Here is a 22,144-nt window from a genome sequence, read left to right as displayed (position 1 = left end):
TAATTTTTCCATGCTTTTGGAGATATGTGCTTGTTTTGGGCAGTTGCATTTGTCCGGAAAAATAGAATAGAATAAATTCTCCATTCTCTGTGTTTGGATAAGAGTAGAATTTGTGGCTATATTTCTTTAGAAAACAAAATGTTATGGAATCTATTCTACTTTTCTTTACAAGATGTTATGATTTTATATGATATATTAGATATAATTTATGATAAAAATAATTTTATAATCTAATATATCACATATTTCTGCATTAGTTCGTTTCGTGAATTTAATTTTATGAAATCTGGCTATAAAATATTTTTTTGAAAATAGATTACACATAATGTTGGGGTTGGAAGCAAACCAGAAAGAACGACACATCGTTCATAGGCTCGCAGGAGCCACCGAAAAGAGCAACACGTCTTTGTGGTGTAGACGTCAAAAGAGGGGGTAAATAGGGAATGGCGTCGTACGTAGCTGGGTTTACATGATCGACATTCGAAACCCTAGTTCTATAAAGCGCCTCCGCCCCTACTCTTGCTTCTTCTTGGCGCCTCCCTCTTCGCCTATCCCTCCTTCCCTGTGATCCGATCCGATGGTATACAACTCTGTTATTGGATTATCCTAAAGATTTATCAGTAGCTGTGATGAAGCTTCTCTCTATCTCACTCTAACTAAATTTTGGATTTTTTTGTTTCTTGTTGCAGGCTCCAAAGAAAGACAAGGCTCCTCCACCGTCCTCCAAGCCTGCCAAATCTGGCGGTGGAAAGCAGAAGAAGAAGGTTAAATCCACTCTAATTGTTGTTTTACAGTGATAATGTGCTATTGTTTTATGAGTATTTGGTAGAGACCCCGAATGGATTTCTGATAATGCGTAAAGTTTGTTCATTTATTTTATTTTCTGGGGTAACAGAAGTGGAGCAAGGGAAAGCAGAAGGAAAAGGTGAACAACATGGTGCTTTTCGACCAGGGCACATATGATAAGCTCCTCTCCGAGGCTCCGAAATACAAGCTCATCACCCCCTCCATCCTCTCCGACCGTTTGAGGGTATAAGTTTTATTATCGTTGTTTTATCTTTTGTTGTCGAAATATTTATGTTTGGATATCGTTGCTAATCAGTTCTGTAAGCACCTCTATTGCTTTGTATTTTTTTTATTCGTGGGGTTTTTTTTTTTTTTTTTGATAAGTAAATAGATAGCTTTATTGAATAGAATGAAACTAGGCAATGCCCAAGTACACAGGAAGTATACAAAGTGAGACACCTAATTACATTCTAGTGAGCTGAAAACCACTGTACACAGAAACCCATGGACACTCTCACCCTTCAGTACAATAGCAGAAAACCACTGTAAAAGAGAGAATACAAAAAAATTTCAGATTTCCCCCATTGCACGCTCTTTGTTGTTAAAGCACCTATCATTCATTTCTGATCATAAACACCACATTAGGCACAAAGGTAACATACGCCACACTGCTGCCAATTGTGCACTGTATGCCCCCTGTTCCAGCACGCTAGTAGTTCCACCACACTCTTAGGCATTACCCAACTCAGTCCGGCTCTATCAAGGATACCAGCCCATAATTCCTTCGCCACCTCACAATGTAAAAGCAAATGATCTATCGATTCTCCATTCCTTTTGCACATGTAGCACCACTCCATGACCACCATACCTCGCTTCCTTAAGTTATCAACCGTCAATATCTTTCCAAGCGCGGCTGTCCAAGTAAAAAACGCAACTTTAGGCAGAACTTGTGCTTTCCAAATACTCTTCCACGGAAAAAAGATGGGTTGTAGTGCTGTTAAAGCCCGGTAAAAAGATTTAACAATAAAATCTTTTCTCCCCGTGTGAATCCACAACATACGGTCTCCCCCATTTCCTCCTACCTTTGCTGAATACAAGTGGCTAAAAAAGGCTGCCATCTCATCAAGCTCCCAATCGTGAGCATTTCTAGTAAAAGTGACATTCCAAGTTACCATCCTATCTTGTAGATCCCACCTACCAAGCTAATTGGCCGGAAGTCTTTCAAATTATGGGCACCAACTATCTTGGAGATAAGAACAATAAAAGTAGCATTTAATGACTTATCAAACTTAAGATTAGAATGAAAAGCATGAAAATCTGCATCACTTCCTCCTTCACAATCTCCCAACATTCTTGAAAAAAAGCCATAGAAAAACCATCCGGGCCCAGGGGCTTTATCCTTGCACATGCCTCTCACCACTAGATGCACCTCCTCTTCAACAAACGGCCTCTCCAACCAACTTGCTACCTCCGAACCTAGCTGGTTAAACAATAAACCATCCAGTTTGGGGCGCTACTCAACTTTTTCAGCTAGGAGTTCCTCATAATACTGCACTATATGGTCTTGGATCTCATCGGGAGATTGTAACACATTCAAGCCTGAATGAAGGACTTCAATAGCACTGTGGTGCCTAGGGGAATTGGCCACCTTGTGAAAGAACTTAGTGCATTTATCTCCTCCTTCAACCAAAGCGCCCTTGATTTTTGCCTCCAAGATATTTCCTCCATCAACAACACTTTCTCTATTTCGGTTACCACCACTTTCTGTCTTGACAAAGAATCCTCATTCACCTCTCCTTCCTCCAATACTTGCAACTCATCCCAAAGGAATTAGTTTACCAGAATATTTTTTTAGAGACACTAATTTATCAGAATCTGAGTTAAGAATTATTGGGGAGAATGTTAAACTACTAGAATTGGAGCAGTTGTTGGTGCTACTGCTACCACTAAAGTTTTCAGCGAAAGAAATATCATATTGGGTTGCTGTTGGGCAACAATCCTGGATGGTCATGCTTGGGTCCGTAAATCTTTTCAGGCGGGGGATGGTTCACATGACTGGTTCTAGTTATGAATGCTGCAATAAAGTAACCTGCACATATATGCTATTCTAACAGACCCTTTTTTTGAAGTATTTAATTATGATAATGGAGTCTGAAGTTGTAGAATCCAAACAAATATGGCTTCCTAGTTTGATGCATAATACAAGCTTATTGTGTATGAATCAAGATGCTTACATTTTTCTATCGATAGAGGATTTCAAGTTTTTTTATTATAAAAGAAAAGAAGATTTCTAATTTCCAAAACTCGTGCATCCATTGGAAGAAAGGTGAATTACTGCCAAGCTGCTACCCATTGGTAGAGGATTGTCAATTTGGGTTCATGATGTTGAGAAGGAGCTATTTATCATGAAGAAATGATATGAAAAATCTTTGTTTGTCGACAATGGGTATCACCACAGCCAGTTTTTTTATTCTGTAGTTGTGATCTGTTTTGAAAACCGATTTGCATTATTATTTTAATTAGATTAAAAATTATTGATTGTTGACGAGAGCACACCCTGGTTCAGTCTCTGGCTATAGTCATCACCTTGGTAAGTAACCATGCTAGAGGAATACTGGCATAAGCAGTCTGAATATAAAGCAGCGTGCTCATAATATACTCCTGCCCTCCTCTCCTTTCCTGCCCTTCCTCCCTTTAACGACTCCCGCCATGTATGTTTGTCAACTCTACTATTGGAGTAATGTGTTCTCTTTATAACTTTTCTGCTTTGCATGCTTCTCTCAGATTAATGGATCACTCGCAAGGAGGGCAATCAGAGAGTTGATGGCCAGAGGCGTGATCAGGATGGTGTCTGCACATTCAAGCCAGCAGATATACACACGGGCAACAAACACCTGATTGTTTTATTGTCTTCGCATATTTAGTGGCTGAGTTTGACTGCTTTTATTATTTCCGTGTCAAGACACTACCGGATATCTTTGTTTAATTGGGATCATACGGAGTGATTCAGACAGTCGTTATTTTTGAGTTTTCGTGGAATAGTGTCTACTCTACTTATAGAATGGAAATTTGATATTGGTGGTTTTGATCTTCACCCTCTAGTATTATGCTTCCCTTTTTGAGTGTTTAAAGGCAAGAAAATTATGTGGTCTGCAATAGGCTAAAGTTAATACCATTGCCAGATGTTCTAATCTTGTAGATTTGAGGCATCAAAGTACGAAATGTTGCGTCTCCAAGGATCCAGCGGAAGTGCCATAAATATATGGGCATTAGATCCATAAAAATTACCGGTGCCTTTAAAATCTATTTCAGCCCAAGCAAAATGACTTGGGGTTATGAGTAGGCCCGTTTGGAAGTTAGACTGAACTGAACAGTCTAATTTTAAGGTGGGTCTAATATTTAAATATGTAATTCTCAAATCATTAAATTCATCTTAATTTAAAATCTCTTTACATATGTGATTCATAATCTTTTTCAACTCAATAATTTTTTACACATGAGATTTATAATTTTTTTCAACTTTCTATAAATATATTTAAATTTATCTTAACATCTAAATACATTTAAATTCATCTTAGATAGATCCTATAAAATTCTCTACCATTTCAATTCATTACTATTTATAAAGAATTCAACTCTTCATATTATTAGCTTTCCAGCTTTTCTCTTTTGAGTGATGGGGAGAATAGAGTATTTTTATTTTGAAAACTTTTCAAATTCACTACCAAACGATAAAAGTTTATAAAAAAAAAGAGAGAGAGAGAGAGAGTGTAAAAATAAACTTACTCTCGTGAAAAATGACATTGGATGAAGCTATTTTTTTCCCGTTAAAGCTTCTTGACATTGTACCAATGACACATTATGGATTCTTCTATTATAATGCTAATGAAGTTTTGTCTTCCACAGTGTCATCGGCAAGGACCAAGAAGGAAAAATGCACGTAATCTGTGGCCACTTTTGACCTAAGAAAATGAAAAGATCCACAAGTTCTTGATTGTATCTCAAAAGGAGTGATTTTTGTGGTTCATAATTTAATTTAATAGCAAGCCATGTGAAGCTTTTGTCGCCTAATAATTGGTATTTATCAATATTATCTACAACTACTTGTTTGTACTGTCATCTTTAGGTACCAATCAACAAAGGACCCCTATCCCTATGATAGAAACTCAAAACTCTTGCCCTTGTTTTTTTCCCACTTCATAAATCCACATCTATATGGGCCCACTCCAGATGAATCTGCCAGATAAGTCTAGGGAATTTATATTTTATTCATATATACTGATTTACAAATTTACTTATTGGCATACTCAGCATATCATTATTGCAAAGTCTTCCATCTTTATTATATATATATATATTAATGTTTTAGTTCTTTAATAATCACATTAATATATATTTTTTCATATATAGTATAACTTAATTTAATGTCATGGTGGTGTCACGTAAAGGACACGTTTACGGTGAAGAGAGAGCCAAGAGCTTGAAGTACTAACTTGGGTCGAAGTCAGAAAAATTATATGGTTTGGATGTTTTCCCAGATGTTAAGCCCATGCAATCACAGATCAGCAGACCACCAAATCACAATTTTCCATCCATCCTTTTCACTTTATCTCTATAATTTTTTACGTACTTCTGTGTGGTATGGACTCAAATGTCTGCTTCTGGGTCCCGCCAAGGATCATCCCTCCGGATGGTTTTCAGCCCTATTCCTATCGACTATCCTGTCTGTCCGTTAATGGGAGCTGATATCAGTCGTCTCGGTCTTAAACATGCCCAACAACTTTTTTGGTGTATTGACTGTATTTCTACAAATTGGCATTGCTGTAAAGCAATTTCTTTGGCAATGGCATCTAAAAACTCTGGTAATATTCTCGTGGCATAAAGCTAGAAGTGGCTATCACTGTTGAAAATGAGAAAGAATAGTATATCTGGGCAACGGGCTAGTGTCATGACTGAAGCCTCAACAATGGGGTACCGGAGCATTATTATGTTTGAAGTGGACATTACTCTTTATTTGTCCATGACATGAACAGAGAGAGTCCAGTTCCTTTTCCCGTTTGGAACATAACTGTACTAGTCTGGAAACTATTGGAATTCAGTCAGCCTCATCACGAACTAATTAAGATTTGCATGAGATTTTAAGTCTGGTATTAGTGATCTCTATCTGTGTATCCTATCCTCTGGATAACCTTACGAATTTAGGTTCTGAATATCAGCAAAACTATATAATCAATAATCATACCTTTGAAGATCAGTAAAGTCATTATCATTCAACTGGCAACATGTCAAGTTGTAGGAAATTTCTAATCCCGGTTGTCAAATGAGACATTAGAACTGCTCGGAGAGTAGTAAGAAAATTTCTCCTTACTGTGCAACTTACTCTAAACAGTAATTTCCAGGCAGAGAAAACAACCTCAGATTTCGGGATGGGTGCAACATGCTTTCGTGTTATTTTGTTTTCTTGCGACTTTGGCATGAAAGGGACAGGTGTTGATAATAGCTGCTCCGACTGCAAGAAGGAACCTACAAACTTGGACCGTGGCAGGCAGTGGGCTCAGCCGCTCAACTCAATGCCCAATGGCATGGTTCATTGTGGCAAGCCTACATTAATTTTTGTCAACGTCATTTTTTATTTTTTTTTTCTAGTATATATATGATATATACACACACCGAAATTGCAAGATTTCTAGGGAGGGCATTCAAGCCAACATTATTCACGCATTTCACTACCTCTCAAGCCTGGGTCGTACTCCTACTTTCAGGATCCTATAGCTCGCTGATCACGCTCAGCTATCGCAGTTTTGGCGGTTTTGAACTTCAGGTCGCCTTTCTTCAACTTGGATTTTGTTCTTGCTTTTCTTTTTTACTGTCAAACTTGTTTTCACTTTCTGAATACTTGGAATTGATGTTTCTTAGGAACTTAACTTGGTCTGGATGCTAAGAATTTCCTTGGCATTTCTCATGTACTTCCCAGATTTAGATTTATCTTTGTTTCTGAAACTTCACCCTGAGGTTGCTTAGTTTATGCTTTTTCTTTATAGAAGTCTTATTCGTAGTGTAACTTTGAATGCCTGGCACTAGTGTCTTCCTGGTACCTTTATGTGATCTATTCTTTACTTAAAGTTCAGAGTTTTACTTCTACTCGACCCATCGTTTTAAAGAGTTGTACTTTACAGGGATTTGGGTTTCAGTATTTTGTGGGAGCATCATTCATATCTCATCCATTACAATCGGGGGTTGCTGATTTTCTGGGTGTAGTCTTAGGCAACTGTAATGGATTCTTGCTGTTTGACCTTGAAACCCAATACCTATATGGCAAAAGCAATCAAAGGTAGTCTCAGTCATGGAAATAATGGGCTTTTGGGGGAGAGGATCACAGGGAGCCTGAGTAACAATGTATGGGCTAATCAGATGGCGAAAAGTTTGAGAAATGAGAAGAATGTCACGAAGCTCAAACCTGGTGTTGCTTTTGCTGTAATTACTTCCAATAATGCCCAAGAGGCTGTGGTAAGTTAATTTCAATCTTTGATCTATTTCAAATGCATGAAACTGTATCATTTTCTTTGTATTCAGCTCTGTTAAATACTTGGAAACATCGTGTGATCTCATTGTGTATGTCCACTGTAAATTTAGATCCATCGTCTCTGTAATTTCAATTTGATGGGGTAGTTTTATGAATGCTATCATTATTAATCTCGGGTGTGATCTCAGACCATAGAAGCACCACCCTATCATAGACGAAAAGCAGACCCAAAAAATGTGGCTTCGATCATATTAGGAGGGGGCGCAGGGACTCAACTCTTTCCTCTTACAAGAAGAGCAGCGACACCTGCTGTAAGTCGTAAGAAAATAGCTATAGATGTATATTTTATTAATTTAATTGCTTGTAAATTAATTTAGTGGTTGAAGAAGAGCGGTTTAGCCTTTTTTAAACGTCCAGTTAGTTAGCTATGCTTACGTGATGAGTTGGTATGATCTGCAGGTTCCTGTGGGGGGGTGCTATAGGCTTATAGACATACCTATGAGCAATTGTATCAACAGTGGCGTTGACAAGATTTGTGTACTCACTCAGTTCAACTCTGCCTCCCTCAATCGACACATTTCTCGTACCTATTTTGGAAATGGTATTAACTTTGGGGATGGATTTGTGGAGGTATAGAACCCAGCAGAAATTATTTTGATGTCAGATATTTCATAAATTTATTGGTACTTAAAGCAACATGAATAAGTTCCCACTTGTACAAGGGAAAACAACTTAGGTTTGATTGATTTCTCTCCTGATAACTATTTACCAAGTATTGCAGAATAAAATCTGCATCATTGGCAGATAAGTCTTTAGGGAAGCCTCATGTTTTAATTAATGCTATATACAGTATTTGGTTATCAAGAGAAGGAAAAATATCACAATTTTATATGTTATAAATGAATGGACAAACCAATATATGTGTTCTTTGGTAATAATTTTGCAAGATCCTTGATTTTTATGACTTAAAATGTTCCCACTTGGCAAATAGGTTCTGGCAGCCACTCAGACACCAGGGGAAGCAGGAATGAAGTGGTTCCAGGGAACAGCTGATGCTGTGAGGCAATTTTTGTGGGTATTTGAGGTGGGTGTGGAACTTTTTGTTCGCGGTATAACCAAAGCAGACCCAGATATAAATAGATGGACCTTTCACCTACATTTTTAAGAAAAACTATGCTTTACCTCCCTCAAACTATTATTCTTTTTGCAATATAACCACCAAACTATTAAAATTGTCATCTTTCCCCAAACAACTGCTTATGGAAATTTGCCCCATTTTAACAGATTCAACCGCTAAAAGTGTGCTACACCGGTCACCAGCTATTTTCATCCATCCAATGGTTAGATCTTAACGGGGGAATTAATTGTAGCTTATGTTTCAAACTGAAGACAAAGTGACAACTTAATAATTTGGTGGTTAAATTGCAAATAACAATGAGTTTTAGGAGTAAAGTATATTTTCTTTTTAATTTTCATTCCTTTGAATTTGAACTCTTGAAGTGGAATCTGGTATATATTACATTGATTATTGTAGGATGCCAAGAATAGAAACATCGAGAATATATTGATCTTGTGTGGGGATCATCTGTACCGAATGGATTATACGGACTTATTGCAGGTATACCATAAGTTATATAATAAGATCCACTCATTTGATTTTTCACGTCTTTAAAAAACTTGGTTTATCTATATTCAATGAATCAACAGAGCCATGTCGAGCAAAATGCTGATATTACGATATCATGTGCAGTGGTTGGTGACAGGTTTGTTCACTCTTATTTTTTTCGTCCTTTAAATTTTGTCTTTATGGGTTGATTTGCTCTGATCATCTAGTGATCTTTAATTCTGTGTGTACTAACACAACAATTTCTTCTGCTAAGAAAGTAGAAAAAGCTTTCTCCTCTCATAGGAGAAAAAAAAAAAGAGAACAAGAAGAAAAAGATTTTCCTCTGTTTTATGAACTTAATTTCATCTAAAATAGATTTGGCACTTTTCAGCCGTGCATCAGACTATGGATTGGTGAAGATAGACAGCAGAGGCCGTATTGTGCATTTTGCTGAAAAACCAAGGGGAGCTGACCTGAAAGCAATGGTAAGCACTAAGTGAATCCAATGCTAAGAATTGATTTTCTTCTTCCTGTCCAAAAGATTTTTTGTTTCTCTTTTTAGCCTGATACTCTGGACAATTACTAGATTCGATCACACTTGGGGAAAGATTTAAATCTTATATGCCAATGATTTTGCCCCAATGAAGCTCAAAAAGTTTCCAAATTTCTCTTGATTTGAGCCTTTTGTAAGCTAACTGCAGACATCAGAATGATCTATCCTGAAGATTTTAAGCATGTTTTCCACATTGTTGGTATCTGCTTTTACCCATGCATGTATTTTTAGACAGTAATTGAACTCCCATGTTACTAACAAATACAAAAATTTACTCGCATCTATGCAGCAAGTGGACACTCGTCTTCTGGGGTTGTCCCCGCAAGATGCTGTGAAAGCCCCATATATTGCTTCAATGGGAGTATACGTCTTTAAGACGGATATTTTACTGAAGCTTTTGAGGTGGAGATATCCTACAGCAAATGACTTTGGATCTGAAATCATTCCAGCAGCTGTGAAGGAGCATAATGTCCAAGTAAGAGAGAGCTTTTAAAGTTCGTGAAAAAATATCTTCAAAGTTTGAAAAATACCTCTGTTATTGCTGAAGGGTGTTTTTTTTTTTTCAGTAAGGCTCGACTGACATATTTCTCTTTTTTGACAGTCTTTCATATTTAGAGATTATTGGGAAGATATTGGAACCATAAAGTCCTTCTTTGATGCTAATTTGGCCCTTACCGAGGAGGTTTGTTAAATATTTTTAAGATTAATATCTTTGAATCTGATATTCCCAGAGTTCCACTGGATTCACATTCGTTTTCGTTGAGCTCTAACTCAAACGCATTTCCTCCCTCCATAAGAAAGGGGAGGGTGAGGATTTGGGTTTTGGACACATTGTATGACTTACCATCTAAACAAATCCAAGTCTTATGTGTTTCTGTGAAATAGACCCTCCTGTTTATACCCTGCTTTGCTCAATCTATTTATACCTTTTTTGTCAAATAGGGTGAGGTTCTGCCTGTGACACGTTGAAGGCTTTGGAGTTTCTTTTATAAGCAACTTGTACATAGCCCTTTACTACTGAAAACCAGACCTTCCATTGTATGAAACTTATATAATTGTCTTATTTCCTTGTTATGAAATCAACATATATGCAGTGACCATCTCATTTTTGCAGTCTCCAAGTTTCGAATTTTATGACCCCAAGACACCCTTTTACACATCTCCTTTATTCTTACCACCAACAAAGATTGACAATTGTCGGGTATGCTGACAGACTTTGGCTCTTGTCACTTGCTTCATTGAGTTACTTGCCTTTCATGCTTCAATTGGGTTTTGCAGATTGTGGATGCAATAATCTCACATGGATGTTTCTTGAGAGAATGCAGAGTTGAACATTCAATAGTTGGTGAACGCTCAAGAATAGATTATGGTGTTGAGCTCAAAGTAATCTATCACGTTTTCTGCATTTTAATCCTCAAACACAAAGAACCCAGTAGACTAGAGCGCTTTGTTTAGGTTGCTTCAAGATCTTAGTTGAGTGGCAATTTTCCATTTACAGGATACCGTGATGATGGGTGCAGACTATTACCAAACTGAATCTGAAATTGCCTCTCTCTTGGCAGAGGGGAAGGTCCCAATAGGGGTTGGACAGAATACAAAAATTAGGTAACTGGCCTTGAAATCGAGAACAATTAAATCCAGATTTAATAGTAGAAAGTTCAATGCTGACAATGTTCATTTTTTCCTTGAAAGGAACTGCATAATCGACAAGAACGCAAAGATTGGGAAAGGAGTTATCATCATGAATAAAGATGTAAGCATACCACTCATGCTCAGCCCTGCATTTTGCCTTCTCAACGAACTTTTTTAGCGCATAGAACTTCTGATCGAAGTAAAATGTTCATTTTTATATTCTGTCTGAATGTTATCATTGCAGGGTGTTCAAGAAGCCGATAGGCCAGAAGATGGATTTTACATTCGGTCAGGAATCACCGTTATCCTGGAGAAGGCGAAAATAGAAGATGGCTCAGTTATATAAATGGATCTCAAGTACTTTCTTTCAGAGACTGGATGGGTGCCTCATTATCAAGGAAAGAAGCAAACAACAGCCAGCTTTCTTACTGCATCTTAAAAAAGGATTGGCTTATTAGCCTGTAAGAGTTGGCAGATGCAAGAAGTAAATAAATAAAGCAGAACGCTAGCTGGTTGTCTGGGTGGGCAGGTGGCTGCCTTCTTCCTTTTTATTGGGTTTTCATCAAAGCCAGACAGACACTCTCTGTATCCATACTGATCAGGAATAATGGTATCGATGAGTTTACTCGTACCACTATCAAATTTTCTATGTTAGTACATGAAAAATATGTAACTATAAAAGATGATCTCTTTATTTATCCGGATTAGAAGGTTTATGTATTGGATCAATTTATTAGAAGTAAAAGAGAGTTAAAATATAAATTAACAACATTAAATTTATCTCTTCTGGTCTCGATTAAACATAATCCAATCCAATCCAAATCAATTGGATACTAGGACGGTGGCGAAGAAAGAGACCCTCATTTTCCGACTTTAAACCTTTATGATAAAAATCGGCAAAGTTGATATCGGCGGCTTCCCTCCGACGCTTTCCCGATCACACCCCCATCAGCTACATTCCTCTTCCTGGCATCAAAAAATTCATCCGGTAGGTCAATCAATATTATTAATAAGCACTAGAAATATTAATTTAAAAATTTTATATGCAGTTATTTTTGCGTATTCTTTATGTATTCTACTAATGTGATTAGCTACGTCATTTTTTTAATATAAAATAATTCTTTAGCCAATCACCTCAGTAAAGTGTATAAAGAGTATGCAAAAGTCACTATATGCAGCAGAACTCATATTAATTTTTCTCTTTCAACTTTATTTTGTGAGAAAAAAACCATACTGACTATGATAATTATTTCAGTTTTTCTTTACTTGTTTTTCTCATTTATTATAAGCTCCTGGATTAAAAACTGCGGATACTTTTTAGGAATGCCATATAGATGTACGATAATGATGTGTTTGGTGTGCCATTGCGGATAGGAAAATACTATTCCCACAGAAATTTTCTACCGAATTGTATTTTTTTTTAATTTTTTTTTTTTTACTTAGTTATTAAGGAAGTGTTTTTAAGTGAATTTGTGAATTTTTTGTATTTTTTAAAAATGTTTAAAGTGTTTAGAAAAATGATTGAAAAAAAAGCAAAAAAAAAAAAAAAAGTTTGCCTTTCGGTGAGGATTCTCTGTAAGAATCCTCTGTGGCTGTAGCAGGTTCATTGCGGATATTTCAAGACACTGAAGCTTTCCCCCAGAAGATTTTCGGACCTGTAGAGAAGAGAATGAATGCATCATCATTCAAGAGAGCATGGAAAGGGAAATTTCTGCTTGTTTCATGCGCCACACTTTAGTTTCCAGATGAGGTCTCTTTTCAGCCTAACGAAAAACGGTAGCTCAAGAACACCACATGCATCTGACTCCTGTCCACTTCCCAACCACATTGCAATAAAGTTTGGAGTATTCTCTCACAAATTGCAATCATTCAAAGGATACATACCATCAGGAAAAAACACAGTAAAAGCTCGAGAAATAACACAGCAAAAGTAAATAATGTACAAACACAGGATACTCGAAACAGAATTTTAAGCTCCCTCTCTGTAATGTCTCATACATATGCGTTTGTCTTTGTGTCGGTTTCTTTTCTATGAATTAAGTGCATGGTTCCTTGGCAGTACTAAGGTCTCGCTGTGATTATTCTGGGAGGAAGAGGAGGCCACATCAGCAGCATGGCAGATACTTTTGAAGTCGTCATGATATTAGTCTGGCTGCGCCTCTTATCCTCCCAGACGCGTTGCCATGTTCAAGGAACAAAACCTCTTTGGAGTTCCTCCCACTGCACGTCAAGAAAACCTATTCTTCTAGAGAGAGATGAAAAACAACAGATAACTCACAATCAGAAAAGGAAATGGGAAAAAAAAAAAAAAAAACTACTCCATATATCTTCCCTCTGATCCGATTGAAATGCATGGCCAAAGCTTTGCTTCCCTTTCTCAACAACTTAAACGGGCACTACTCCATTGGACCTCTTTTTTAATCTTTCCTTCCACAGATCTCTTTGCTTACTCTTAAACGAACCCATATTACTCTGGGCACCGTTATCTCAAGACCCCTTCAGAATTCCAAACAACGAGAGACCCTCTTTTCCTAAACTCACATGAACGGAAACCACGCATAGCCTTCCCCATCAGAGCCATAGCAGCAACGCTTGGAAATTGCTTCTTTGGAAAATCATCTAATGTTGCCTTTGAACACTGTGGCTGACAAACCACCACAGTTTTGGGTGACTTTCGGGGAGATGTAGCCGAATTATGACACCACCGCCGAATCCAAGGATTTGAAAGAGTTACATGTTGACTTTTCTTCACTGAATCAACAGTAGAAGGCTCACCATTCCTAAGAAAGATTGCATTTTGATCTAATGCCATCTGCTCTTTTCCATGGCATCTACCCATGGTAGGATCCGAACAGGTTGTGCCACATTTCAAAACTTCGCTGAAGAACTTCTTGACTTTTTCATGGGAAGAGGCTTCTTCCAATTTTGAGCTCTTGGTACCATGAGCAGAGCTACAAGAACTTGGCTTGAGTCGTTTGACCCACCTGCTGCTTGGCTCAGGTCCCAGATGGCCATCAGGACAACCACTAGATTTGGAAATCCCAGGCTGCTCAGCATGTGAGAGGAGGAGGTGTTCGGCGTCCAAACTCTGGGTTCTTGATGGGCTAGTCTCCCTGCAATCCACTGGGCTTGCCAAAGCAGGAAGATCGGGAAGTGCTTGATTTATATCACATAACTCCCTGGTCACGGGTATGCTCCTCATTTCTTCTCTAGCTGAAGAATCACATAACTCCCTGGTCATGGGTATGCTCCTCATTTCTTCTCTAGCCGAAGCATCTGCAGCTCGAGATGTTGGTGACTTCCCCTTGAGGCCCTACAAAACTCAATTTTTGTGATTGCTTTAGTATAGCACACAGAAAGCTTAAATACTAGCACAGAATCATTCTTGTACAAGATGACTACTACAAGCCCAATTTACTTGGAAGACAAACAGACACATGGTCTAGTCAATAAGACAACTACTAATAGGACAACCTAAAAAGATCAAGAGTTACCTTATCAGATGGGGATGAAGCAAGACCTGCAGCAAACAGGCAGCACTATCAGCCAGTGAACGAGAGAGCTTAACAATACACATGCAAATTAAGCACAATGCCTATAGAGCAAAAATAAACTACAGCAAGACCATAAATATTCTTGTCCACCACACAATAAAAAGCATCTTATTCTTGGGCCTCATTCACTTTCACAAAACTTTTCATCTCATCTATATACTTATTACAACTTTCCCAAATTCTCACACAAAATAAAATAAACAATTCAACTTTTTCAAGTCCTAAAACAAAAATAATATTAAAAAAATATATTCTAACAATATTTTATTCAACTTTCAACTTTTATCTCAACTCATCTCATCTGTGAAAACAAACGAATCCTTAGTGTAATGATGTAGAACCTAGTTTACTATACATAAAACTCAGTACAATGCCATTGAATCAAATCCAGAATATTAAACACAGCAGTATGCATACCAGGAAGATGGCTCTCCCGTAAAGCATCCATGTCCATAGTATCAGTTTCAGCTGATGATTCGGTCTTCAATCCAACTGAAACATTTACATCTTTAACATATTCTTGCCCATCACTTTCTGTGGAGCTGTCTAGAGGTTGCAGTTTTACTCCTTGCTGAACTTGGAAACGGAAATCAGGTGATAAACTGAGAAGTTCACCAAAATATTTTCCTTTGAATTTGGCAGATACAGTTGATTCTCTCAATATTTGATGTTTATCAGATAAGGCAACATTGGTCTTTTCCGTGATCATAAAATGGCGAGTTGTTTGGGAGAACTTGGAAGGACTTCTAGGTGATCCTCCTATGGAGTTGATGGTAGTGAATATTCTCATAGTCTCCACATCATGAACAGAGTATGGAAATCTTGGTAGCAAATGACATCCGTGATATAAATCTTCTGATTTGGTCACCTCTGGGGGGCTGCTCTGGCTTGGAAACGATCCCATACCTGAATGGTTTTGCATATTATGCCACTGTTTACCAATAAAATGTGCTTGCTGGTTACTACTGCTTGTAGAGGGATCGTGGAGCAACAGAGTTGCGTCTTTCTGCCTAAGCAATGACTTCCCACATGTTCTGGAATCTAATAGGTCGCTCACTTTCTTCTCATGAACCAAAATAGTGGAATGGCTGCAATGATTGGTATCCTGGACACATTCTTCGGATGTCATGATGGAGTTTGATTTATGTATTTCTTCTTTTCTAGGCACGAAGGGCTGCAATGGAGTCCTTCTGCTGTTAAATCCATGTGGCACAATTTTTAAACTTGACCTCATAAAATCATCATGAAGAGATGTTGAAGCAGCTAGGCTGTTCATATCAAGATCTTTGTGAGATTTCATCTGCTGCTCTGAGTAATGTGAGATGCCTCCAGATTGAAAACAACATTCAAGAGTGCCTGTTTCTGGAGGAGCCCTTGCAGATTCAGAAGGTAAATGACTCTCACTTCTGTGAAGTGAACCAGTAATATGTCCAGACTTGGAGCCATTTTGAGAACTTGGTACTCCCCCATGACACGTGGTTTCATCATTCTTTAAAGCCAAAACAACACCCTCTCTCTTTTGAGAAAGATTGAACATGGGAAAGGGCTGGGAACCCAAACTTTCTCTCCTAAGTCGTTTCGAACCTGCTGCCAGACTCTCATCGATAATATCGACTGTCTTGGATTTGGCTACTTCTGCAAGTCCTTTGGCATAAATTTCTGTCCCTATCTCTGGCCCACTAAGTACAGGGTGCTTCACAGGATCATGAACTTCTTGCTTGGACTCATAATGAATTGACATATTACCGCAAGCCTGAGTAGCTGACTTACAGCTTGTTCTCATCGAGTGACCCATCCAAACAGATTGGTAACGACGCACTGGTTTACCCACCATTGCATCACTACCATGATAGGATTGTGTAACTTGATCGGACATGGCACTTAATTATGTTTCCCAATCAATAACTATCCCTCATCAGTTCATCATCACTTGTACATACCATTCAGCAAAAAGGAAAAACAAAAGGTTTAGGGAACTCAACCTTTTATCATGTATATGATTGCCACTTCAATATGGTTAGACGAATGATCTAAAGCTCAAAAAATCATATATACCTAGCACATAATATCCACATGAAATGGAGGATATGCAAAAAAACATAATGGGCGGTTTTGTGGCAATGCAAATTGGGCACCTATTACAAAATCCTATTGTTTCATTAAAATATAGCTCGAGGGTGTCAAAGTCCCCTAATTATTTCCAACAATTTGTTCACTTCAAGAATAATCAAAGTAAAACAACGAAGTATTTTAGTCACTTGCAGCATCCATAGCACACCTTCTTGAGTTTTTAGAAAGCTTTGATACAAGGGAGGCTTGTGCGTTACATTTGTGATTTTCCCAGAACACAGAACGTTTTGTTGTCTATCAGTTTTAACTTCTGCAAAAAAATATCATTTATCTTGATAGTTTCTGAGGTCACTCCTGAATACCCTCTACCTCTCGCTCTTTCTCTTATTCGAAGTTAAGTTTTAACTTGTTGAGCACAAGGTACAGATCACCTTACCCCATTTAAAGTCGAATACTAGGCTGGTTTGGTTACATAAAACCAAACTATCTCATCTCATCTCAAATAATCATTATAATTTTTCCAAACTCTCAATATAATAAACCATTCAATTTTTTCAAATCTCAAAATAAAAATAATATTAAAAAAAATATTATACAGCTCTCAACAAAACATCTCATCTCAATTGTGCCAAACCAAACGAGGCAACGGGTCTAAACCTGCAGGAGTTCGACTCATATGCTTTTTTTATAAACAGTAATTTATTGGAACAAGGCGTGGTTGAAGCAGCTTTAACCAAATAATAAGAACAACAATAACGAGAATGATATCAACAATAAAATTAGGCTTAGTCCAAGTGAATTCTTAGGATAAAGGTTTCTTACAAACAACCACTTTCCATTTCCACACTCTTGCCTAAGCAAGAGACATCTATTTTTGTTAAATATAATTAAAATTACAAAATAATAAATATGACTTACCATGGGTGACGGAGACAGCGAAGATAGAGGTGTGAGGTTCAAGAGAGGCCATAGATCCAGAGCGAGAGATCGAAACAGAAACAGGAAGTTCTTGAAGTTCGGAAGATGGAAATCTTGTGGACATGGATAATTGGAAGTATAAATACTAACTAGCTGTGGAGGAGGAAAGGCAGGAACAGGAAGAAGAGAGAGCTTAGCGGAAGCTGGGAGTTTGAAGCCGAGTTTCACTTTGTATCTGTTTTGCTTTGCACTGCTCAGCCGCATACACATTAGGCTGTAAGCAGGAGAGGGGAGAGAGAGAGAGAGCGCGAGAGGTCGTCAAGCGAAGGGACCCGCCCACCAGCACTTTTCCCAATGGTCATTGTTCTGTTCTATCTTCTTCTCTTCCTCTTGCCGTTTGTGGCGCAAATATTTGTTTTTTTTTTTTTTTAATCTCCGTCGATATATCGAGGAAAAGAGAAATGCTACGTGTACTAGTAGAAGAGTAATCCGCTCACAAGTTGACTGTTTTTTATTTTTATATTTTTTTTATATATTTTTAATATTTTTAAAAAATAAAAAATATTTTAATATATTTAAAATCACTTATTTAATCATTAAATAAAATAAAATAAAATTTTTGATAAACGATAAAATTGATCTATACAATTGGAAAGCAAAATAATTTTTTTCATTAGTAGAATCAAGTACAATGCAATCACGTAGAATATATTATTAAAAAAATTTCACGTAGATTTTCTATTTAGGCAAGAGTGATGTTATTATTTTAAAAAAATAAATAAATATGAGATTTATATAAAAAAAATTAATTAATTTTTTAATTATAAATCAAATTTTATTTTATTTTCAAAATAATTATGTGACACTTATACATTTAACAACTATATTTAAAATTATTTAATGAGTAAATATAAAATTCATATAAAAAATTAAATTTTAATAATAAACTCTACTATTCTTAAAAAAACGATTATATCTAACATTAATGGTATACCCATTGAAATTTTAATGCATTGTTTGAGGCTTTTATCATAGGATAAATTAACGGTGGTAAAAATGGGAATGCTTGGAATTAGGACTATGCATAAAATATTAGAACCCGGCCCGTCCGTGTGGCTCGGCTCAGCTTGACTCTGCCCGACTCGACCAAAATAGTAGGTTGAGGTAACATGCGGATCGAATCCGCTGAAACTGCTAAAAAAAAAAAAAAGAAGAAGAAGAAGAAATAACCGGGCTGACACTTGAAGTTCACTCTCTTCAAACAAAAGCTCAGAAACCCTAGCCTCCATCAAGAACGACGTTGCCATCTCCAGCCTTTATGGCCTCTGTGGCTTCCATCAACATAAAATCGCAACCCAGCTTAGTTTAGACATCGGCAGCCTTTGAAAAAGTTCCAAAACCTTCCAAATCCAGACACGGCTTCCATCATGCTCTATGTTTCTCTTCCATGGATACTATTGAAGCTTCTTTGCATGCCCCAACGCCATTGCTAAAAGATGAGTTTTGAGCCTTACCACCTCATCATCATCTAAGATGGTGATCCTTCGAAGACCATCAACGTCCCTGATGGCTTCGATTATGAGCTCTATAACCGCAACGACATCAACAGGATTATGGGTCCCAAAGCCTCCTACATTTCCTTCAAGGACTCTGCTTGCCGCTGCTTTGGGTGTCTAAGAATAAGTATATTTTCACAATTGACGACGACTGCTTTGTAAGTTCTTTGATTTATGGTGTTAATGGGTTTGGTTTTTCTGATATGAAGGTGCAAATCTTGCACGTTACTTGTTTTGGGAATTTTAGCTTACTTTTCCAATTTCGATATTCCTTTATTTTTCCTATAAAATTTGAAGTGATTGAGGTGAGGATGCTTCTAAGTTGTCTTTAATAGTGGGCGTTAGTTAAATTTGAAAATTCAAGAAAGGGATTGTATATAGATATGTAAGGATTTTTTTATATGTTTGTACACGATTCGGGCTTCCATTTCCTACTTCCAATGTTGGGTCGGGTCGGCCCATAACGATTTGACCCGTTTTAAAGTTGGATCGGATCGGATCGGGTCTAAACATAGACCGGGTTGGTCGGATTGCAATCTTACTTGGAATAGTCTTGGGAGTCGGAATATAAAATTCTAAGGTTATGTTTGGATGTTAAATTTTTTTCAATTTATTTCAAATTAATTATTAATAAAATTAATTATTTTTTAATCTTCTCGTAAAAAATTAAATATATCTATTTCAACTAAAATTATTCATCTAACTCCGCACCAAACGCAGCCTAGAATGCTATGTATGGGTCAGCCTCCTTATATGTAAAATTATAATATCTTCCCAGATTTGCTGGAAGTCTGCACGTTCTCAGCTGCTACAAATATCTTTTCCTTTGGAAAAAAATATCTTCGCCAGCCGAGGTTACGGTTACAGACAAGCTGCATCTCCGGTCAATCGGAGCATATGAATTCGGACTAGCTTTTGTGAGGTTAACACGTATGGTTTTTGTTCATTGCTGATAAAAGAAAGACTGACGCCGTTTATTTTTAAAACATATCTCATCTTATTTAATCGTTATATATTTTTTAAATTTTAATATAAAATAAAATAAATAATTTAATTTTTTTAAATATTAAAATAAAAATAATATTAAAAAATATTTTATAATAATATTTTATTTAATTTTTTAATTTTAATCTTATCTTATATCTGAAAATAAACCAATCCTAAAAATTCAAATGCCTTCATATAACTGCACAAAAATATGGTGGTCCTGTATATATATAGGAGAATCAAAACCTACGGAAACTTACCTTTTGAGGGAAAAATTACCCAGTTTAGTGTGTCAATAACATTTGCAAATAATTCAATTTATTTTTACAACTACAACAAATTCAATAATAAATGTTGAGTTTGCAAATCATTTTATAAGCAGAGAACTTATATACAATATTTTAATCTTATGTATTTTCGAGATAGTGAAGTGACTCGGAATGGAAATCGCCGAAATTGTTGCAATGACATATCATATCGTGATCCGAGCCTCTTTCAAATACAACGTTATTTGAATTTAGAAACTACAGTGGATAACTCATACATCACACTTCCTAGATAGGTGAGTAAAATCAGCTCCACACACCGACACGGACACACGTGATGCACAGATCCATGGGTTGCTGATGGGTTCGGCTGGTCCGAGTCGAGTCGAGTCGAGCCGAGGGCAAGAGCCGGATCGAAAAAAAGACGATATTACCGCGTAACGCATTGGATTTGTTGGATACAAGGATCACCACGCACCGGGCGTCCCCACCACCCACCCTATGTTTTGGTCGATATTTGTCCACGTCATTTCCGTACTGGATGAACATTCTAAAATGAAAATGATTTGCAGCAAGCAACTCATTCATGAGAAAAAAGCAAGATATTTGTTTTTCAAGTGGAGTTTCTGTTTGATATTATCTTCGATACTTTATTATTTTCTGAATAATTTTTTTCATTATAATTTTTTTCAGAATATCTAAAAATACTTCAATTAATTTTTTTTTTTTCTTATTGACGGGCTAACAAAATAAAAATCTGTCCCGATCAAAGTCGTGAATCTTGTTTTGGTGATATAAGCATAAAAGAGAAAAAAATGGCTAGAGGCTGAGGGGAAGGGAAGGGAAGGGCTAGGGGACCCTCACCCACCCCACAACGGTGTCTAGGCCACTCAAGAGGCACCACTACCCCTCAATTAGGAACGGATGAGTTTTTCTTTTATTTAGACAAACTATGAAAACGGACCATGAAAACGATGAAGGGTTCTAAGAAAACTATTACCGTGTATTCTAATTTAGTATTTCTAATACTAACTATTATGTCTAAAAAAAATAGTTATAACTATTTATTTTCTTCTTTTACCCGTTCTCGTTTTCCCTCCCACTTTCCTGTCTACCAAACAAAGAAAATAATTTATTCTCCTCAGTCCTTTCCATTAAATATAAACAAAATGAGATGAAAAGAATATTCCACTGAATAAACTCTTGCGTCTTGTCCTCGTCAAAAAAACCAAAGCACGCTTACAATTACCATTATTACATCAAGCTAGCGATATGATTCACTATACGACATGACTTTTACCCATAATTTGCAATATCAAGACCAGACATACACACCATGGATTTAAGTTTTCTTATACTTGATTTTAGTAAAATTTCTCGTACACAAATTTTGCATAGACCCTTTTTTTTTTTTTTTTCTTAAGCAACTTTTTGCGACTACTTGGTAAGTTAGTATGGACAATAGGTATGAAAAGTATCTAAAAATATGTCTAATTTTATCTTATAATTATAATTTTTTTAAATTTTTATATAAAATATAATAAGTAATTAAAATTTTTTAAATTTTTAAATAATAATAATATTAAAAAATAATATTTTATTTAATTTATTTAAAATCATCTCATCTCATTGTCTAAACTAACCCAAAGATCTATGGTTCAGTTACCGCCGGAAACTTACCGGCAATCTATAA

The 22,144-nt window shown here is 36.7% G+C and overlaps 3 protein-coding genes across 3 annotated transcripts; 2 read left to right on the top strand and 1 right to left on the bottom strand.

Annotated features, from left to right (window-relative positions):
• The first annotated feature begins 352 nt into the window (after positions 1 to 352).
• Positions 353 to 3,880, top strand: LOC108981085 (40S ribosomal protein S25-2). The gene is made up of 4 exons (XM_018952161.2): positions 353 to 580; positions 690 to 764; positions 896 to 1,030; positions 3,571 to 3,880. Exons 1-4 carry the CDS (start codon positions 578 to 580, stop codon positions 3,682 to 3,684), a joined length of 327 nt encoding a protein of 108 aa, XP_018807706.1. The 5' UTR covers positions 353 to 577; the 3' UTR covers positions 3,685 to 3,880.
• A 2,580-nt stretch (positions 3,881 to 6,460) lies between these two features.
• On the top strand, positions 6,461 to 11,798 carry LOC108981084 (glucose-1-phosphate adenylyltransferase large subunit 1-like). Its single transcript, XM_018952160.2, has 15 exons — positions 6,461 to 6,607; positions 6,963 to 7,293; positions 7,498 to 7,620; positions 7,769 to 7,939; positions 8,301 to 8,393; positions 8,844 to 8,927; positions 9,017 to 9,072; positions 9,307 to 9,400; positions 9,758 to 9,943; positions 10,070 to 10,150; positions 10,583 to 10,669; positions 10,747 to 10,851; positions 10,967 to 11,073; positions 11,161 to 11,221; positions 11,345 to 11,798. Exons 2-15 carry the CDS (start codon positions 7,060 to 7,062, stop codon positions 11,444 to 11,446), a joined length of 1,584 nt encoding a protein of 527 aa, XP_018807705.1. The 5' UTR covers positions 6,461 to 6,607; positions 6,963 to 7,059; the 3' UTR covers positions 11,447 to 11,798.
• Positions 11,799 to 12,798: 1,000 nt separating this feature from the next.
• Positions 12,799 to 17,982, bottom strand: LOC108981083. The gene is made up of 4 exons (XM_035684790.1): positions 17,643 to 17,982; positions 15,072 to 16,583; positions 14,595 to 14,620; positions 12,799 to 14,413 (listed from the first exon to the last, which is right to left on the bottom strand). The coding sequence occupies exons 2-4, from the start codon at positions 16,528 to 16,530 to the stop codon at positions 13,583 to 13,585; spliced, it is 2,316 nt and encodes a 771-aa protein (XP_035540683.1). The 5' UTR covers positions 16,531 to 16,583; positions 17,643 to 17,982; the 3' UTR covers positions 12,799 to 13,582.
• Positions 17,983 to 22,144: the final 4,162 nt, after the last annotated feature.

The sequence above is a fragment of the Juglans regia genome, chromosome 13 (assembly GCF_001411555.2).
Source record: "Juglans regia cultivar Chandler chromosome 13, Walnut 2.0, whole genome shotgun sequence".
Taxonomy (NCBI): domain Eukaryota; kingdom Viridiplantae; phylum Streptophyta; class Magnoliopsida; order Fagales; family Juglandaceae; genus Juglans; species Juglans regia.
The sequence above is the reverse complement of the archived record's forward strand: the minus strand, read 5'-3'. Positions and strand labels throughout refer to the sequence as shown.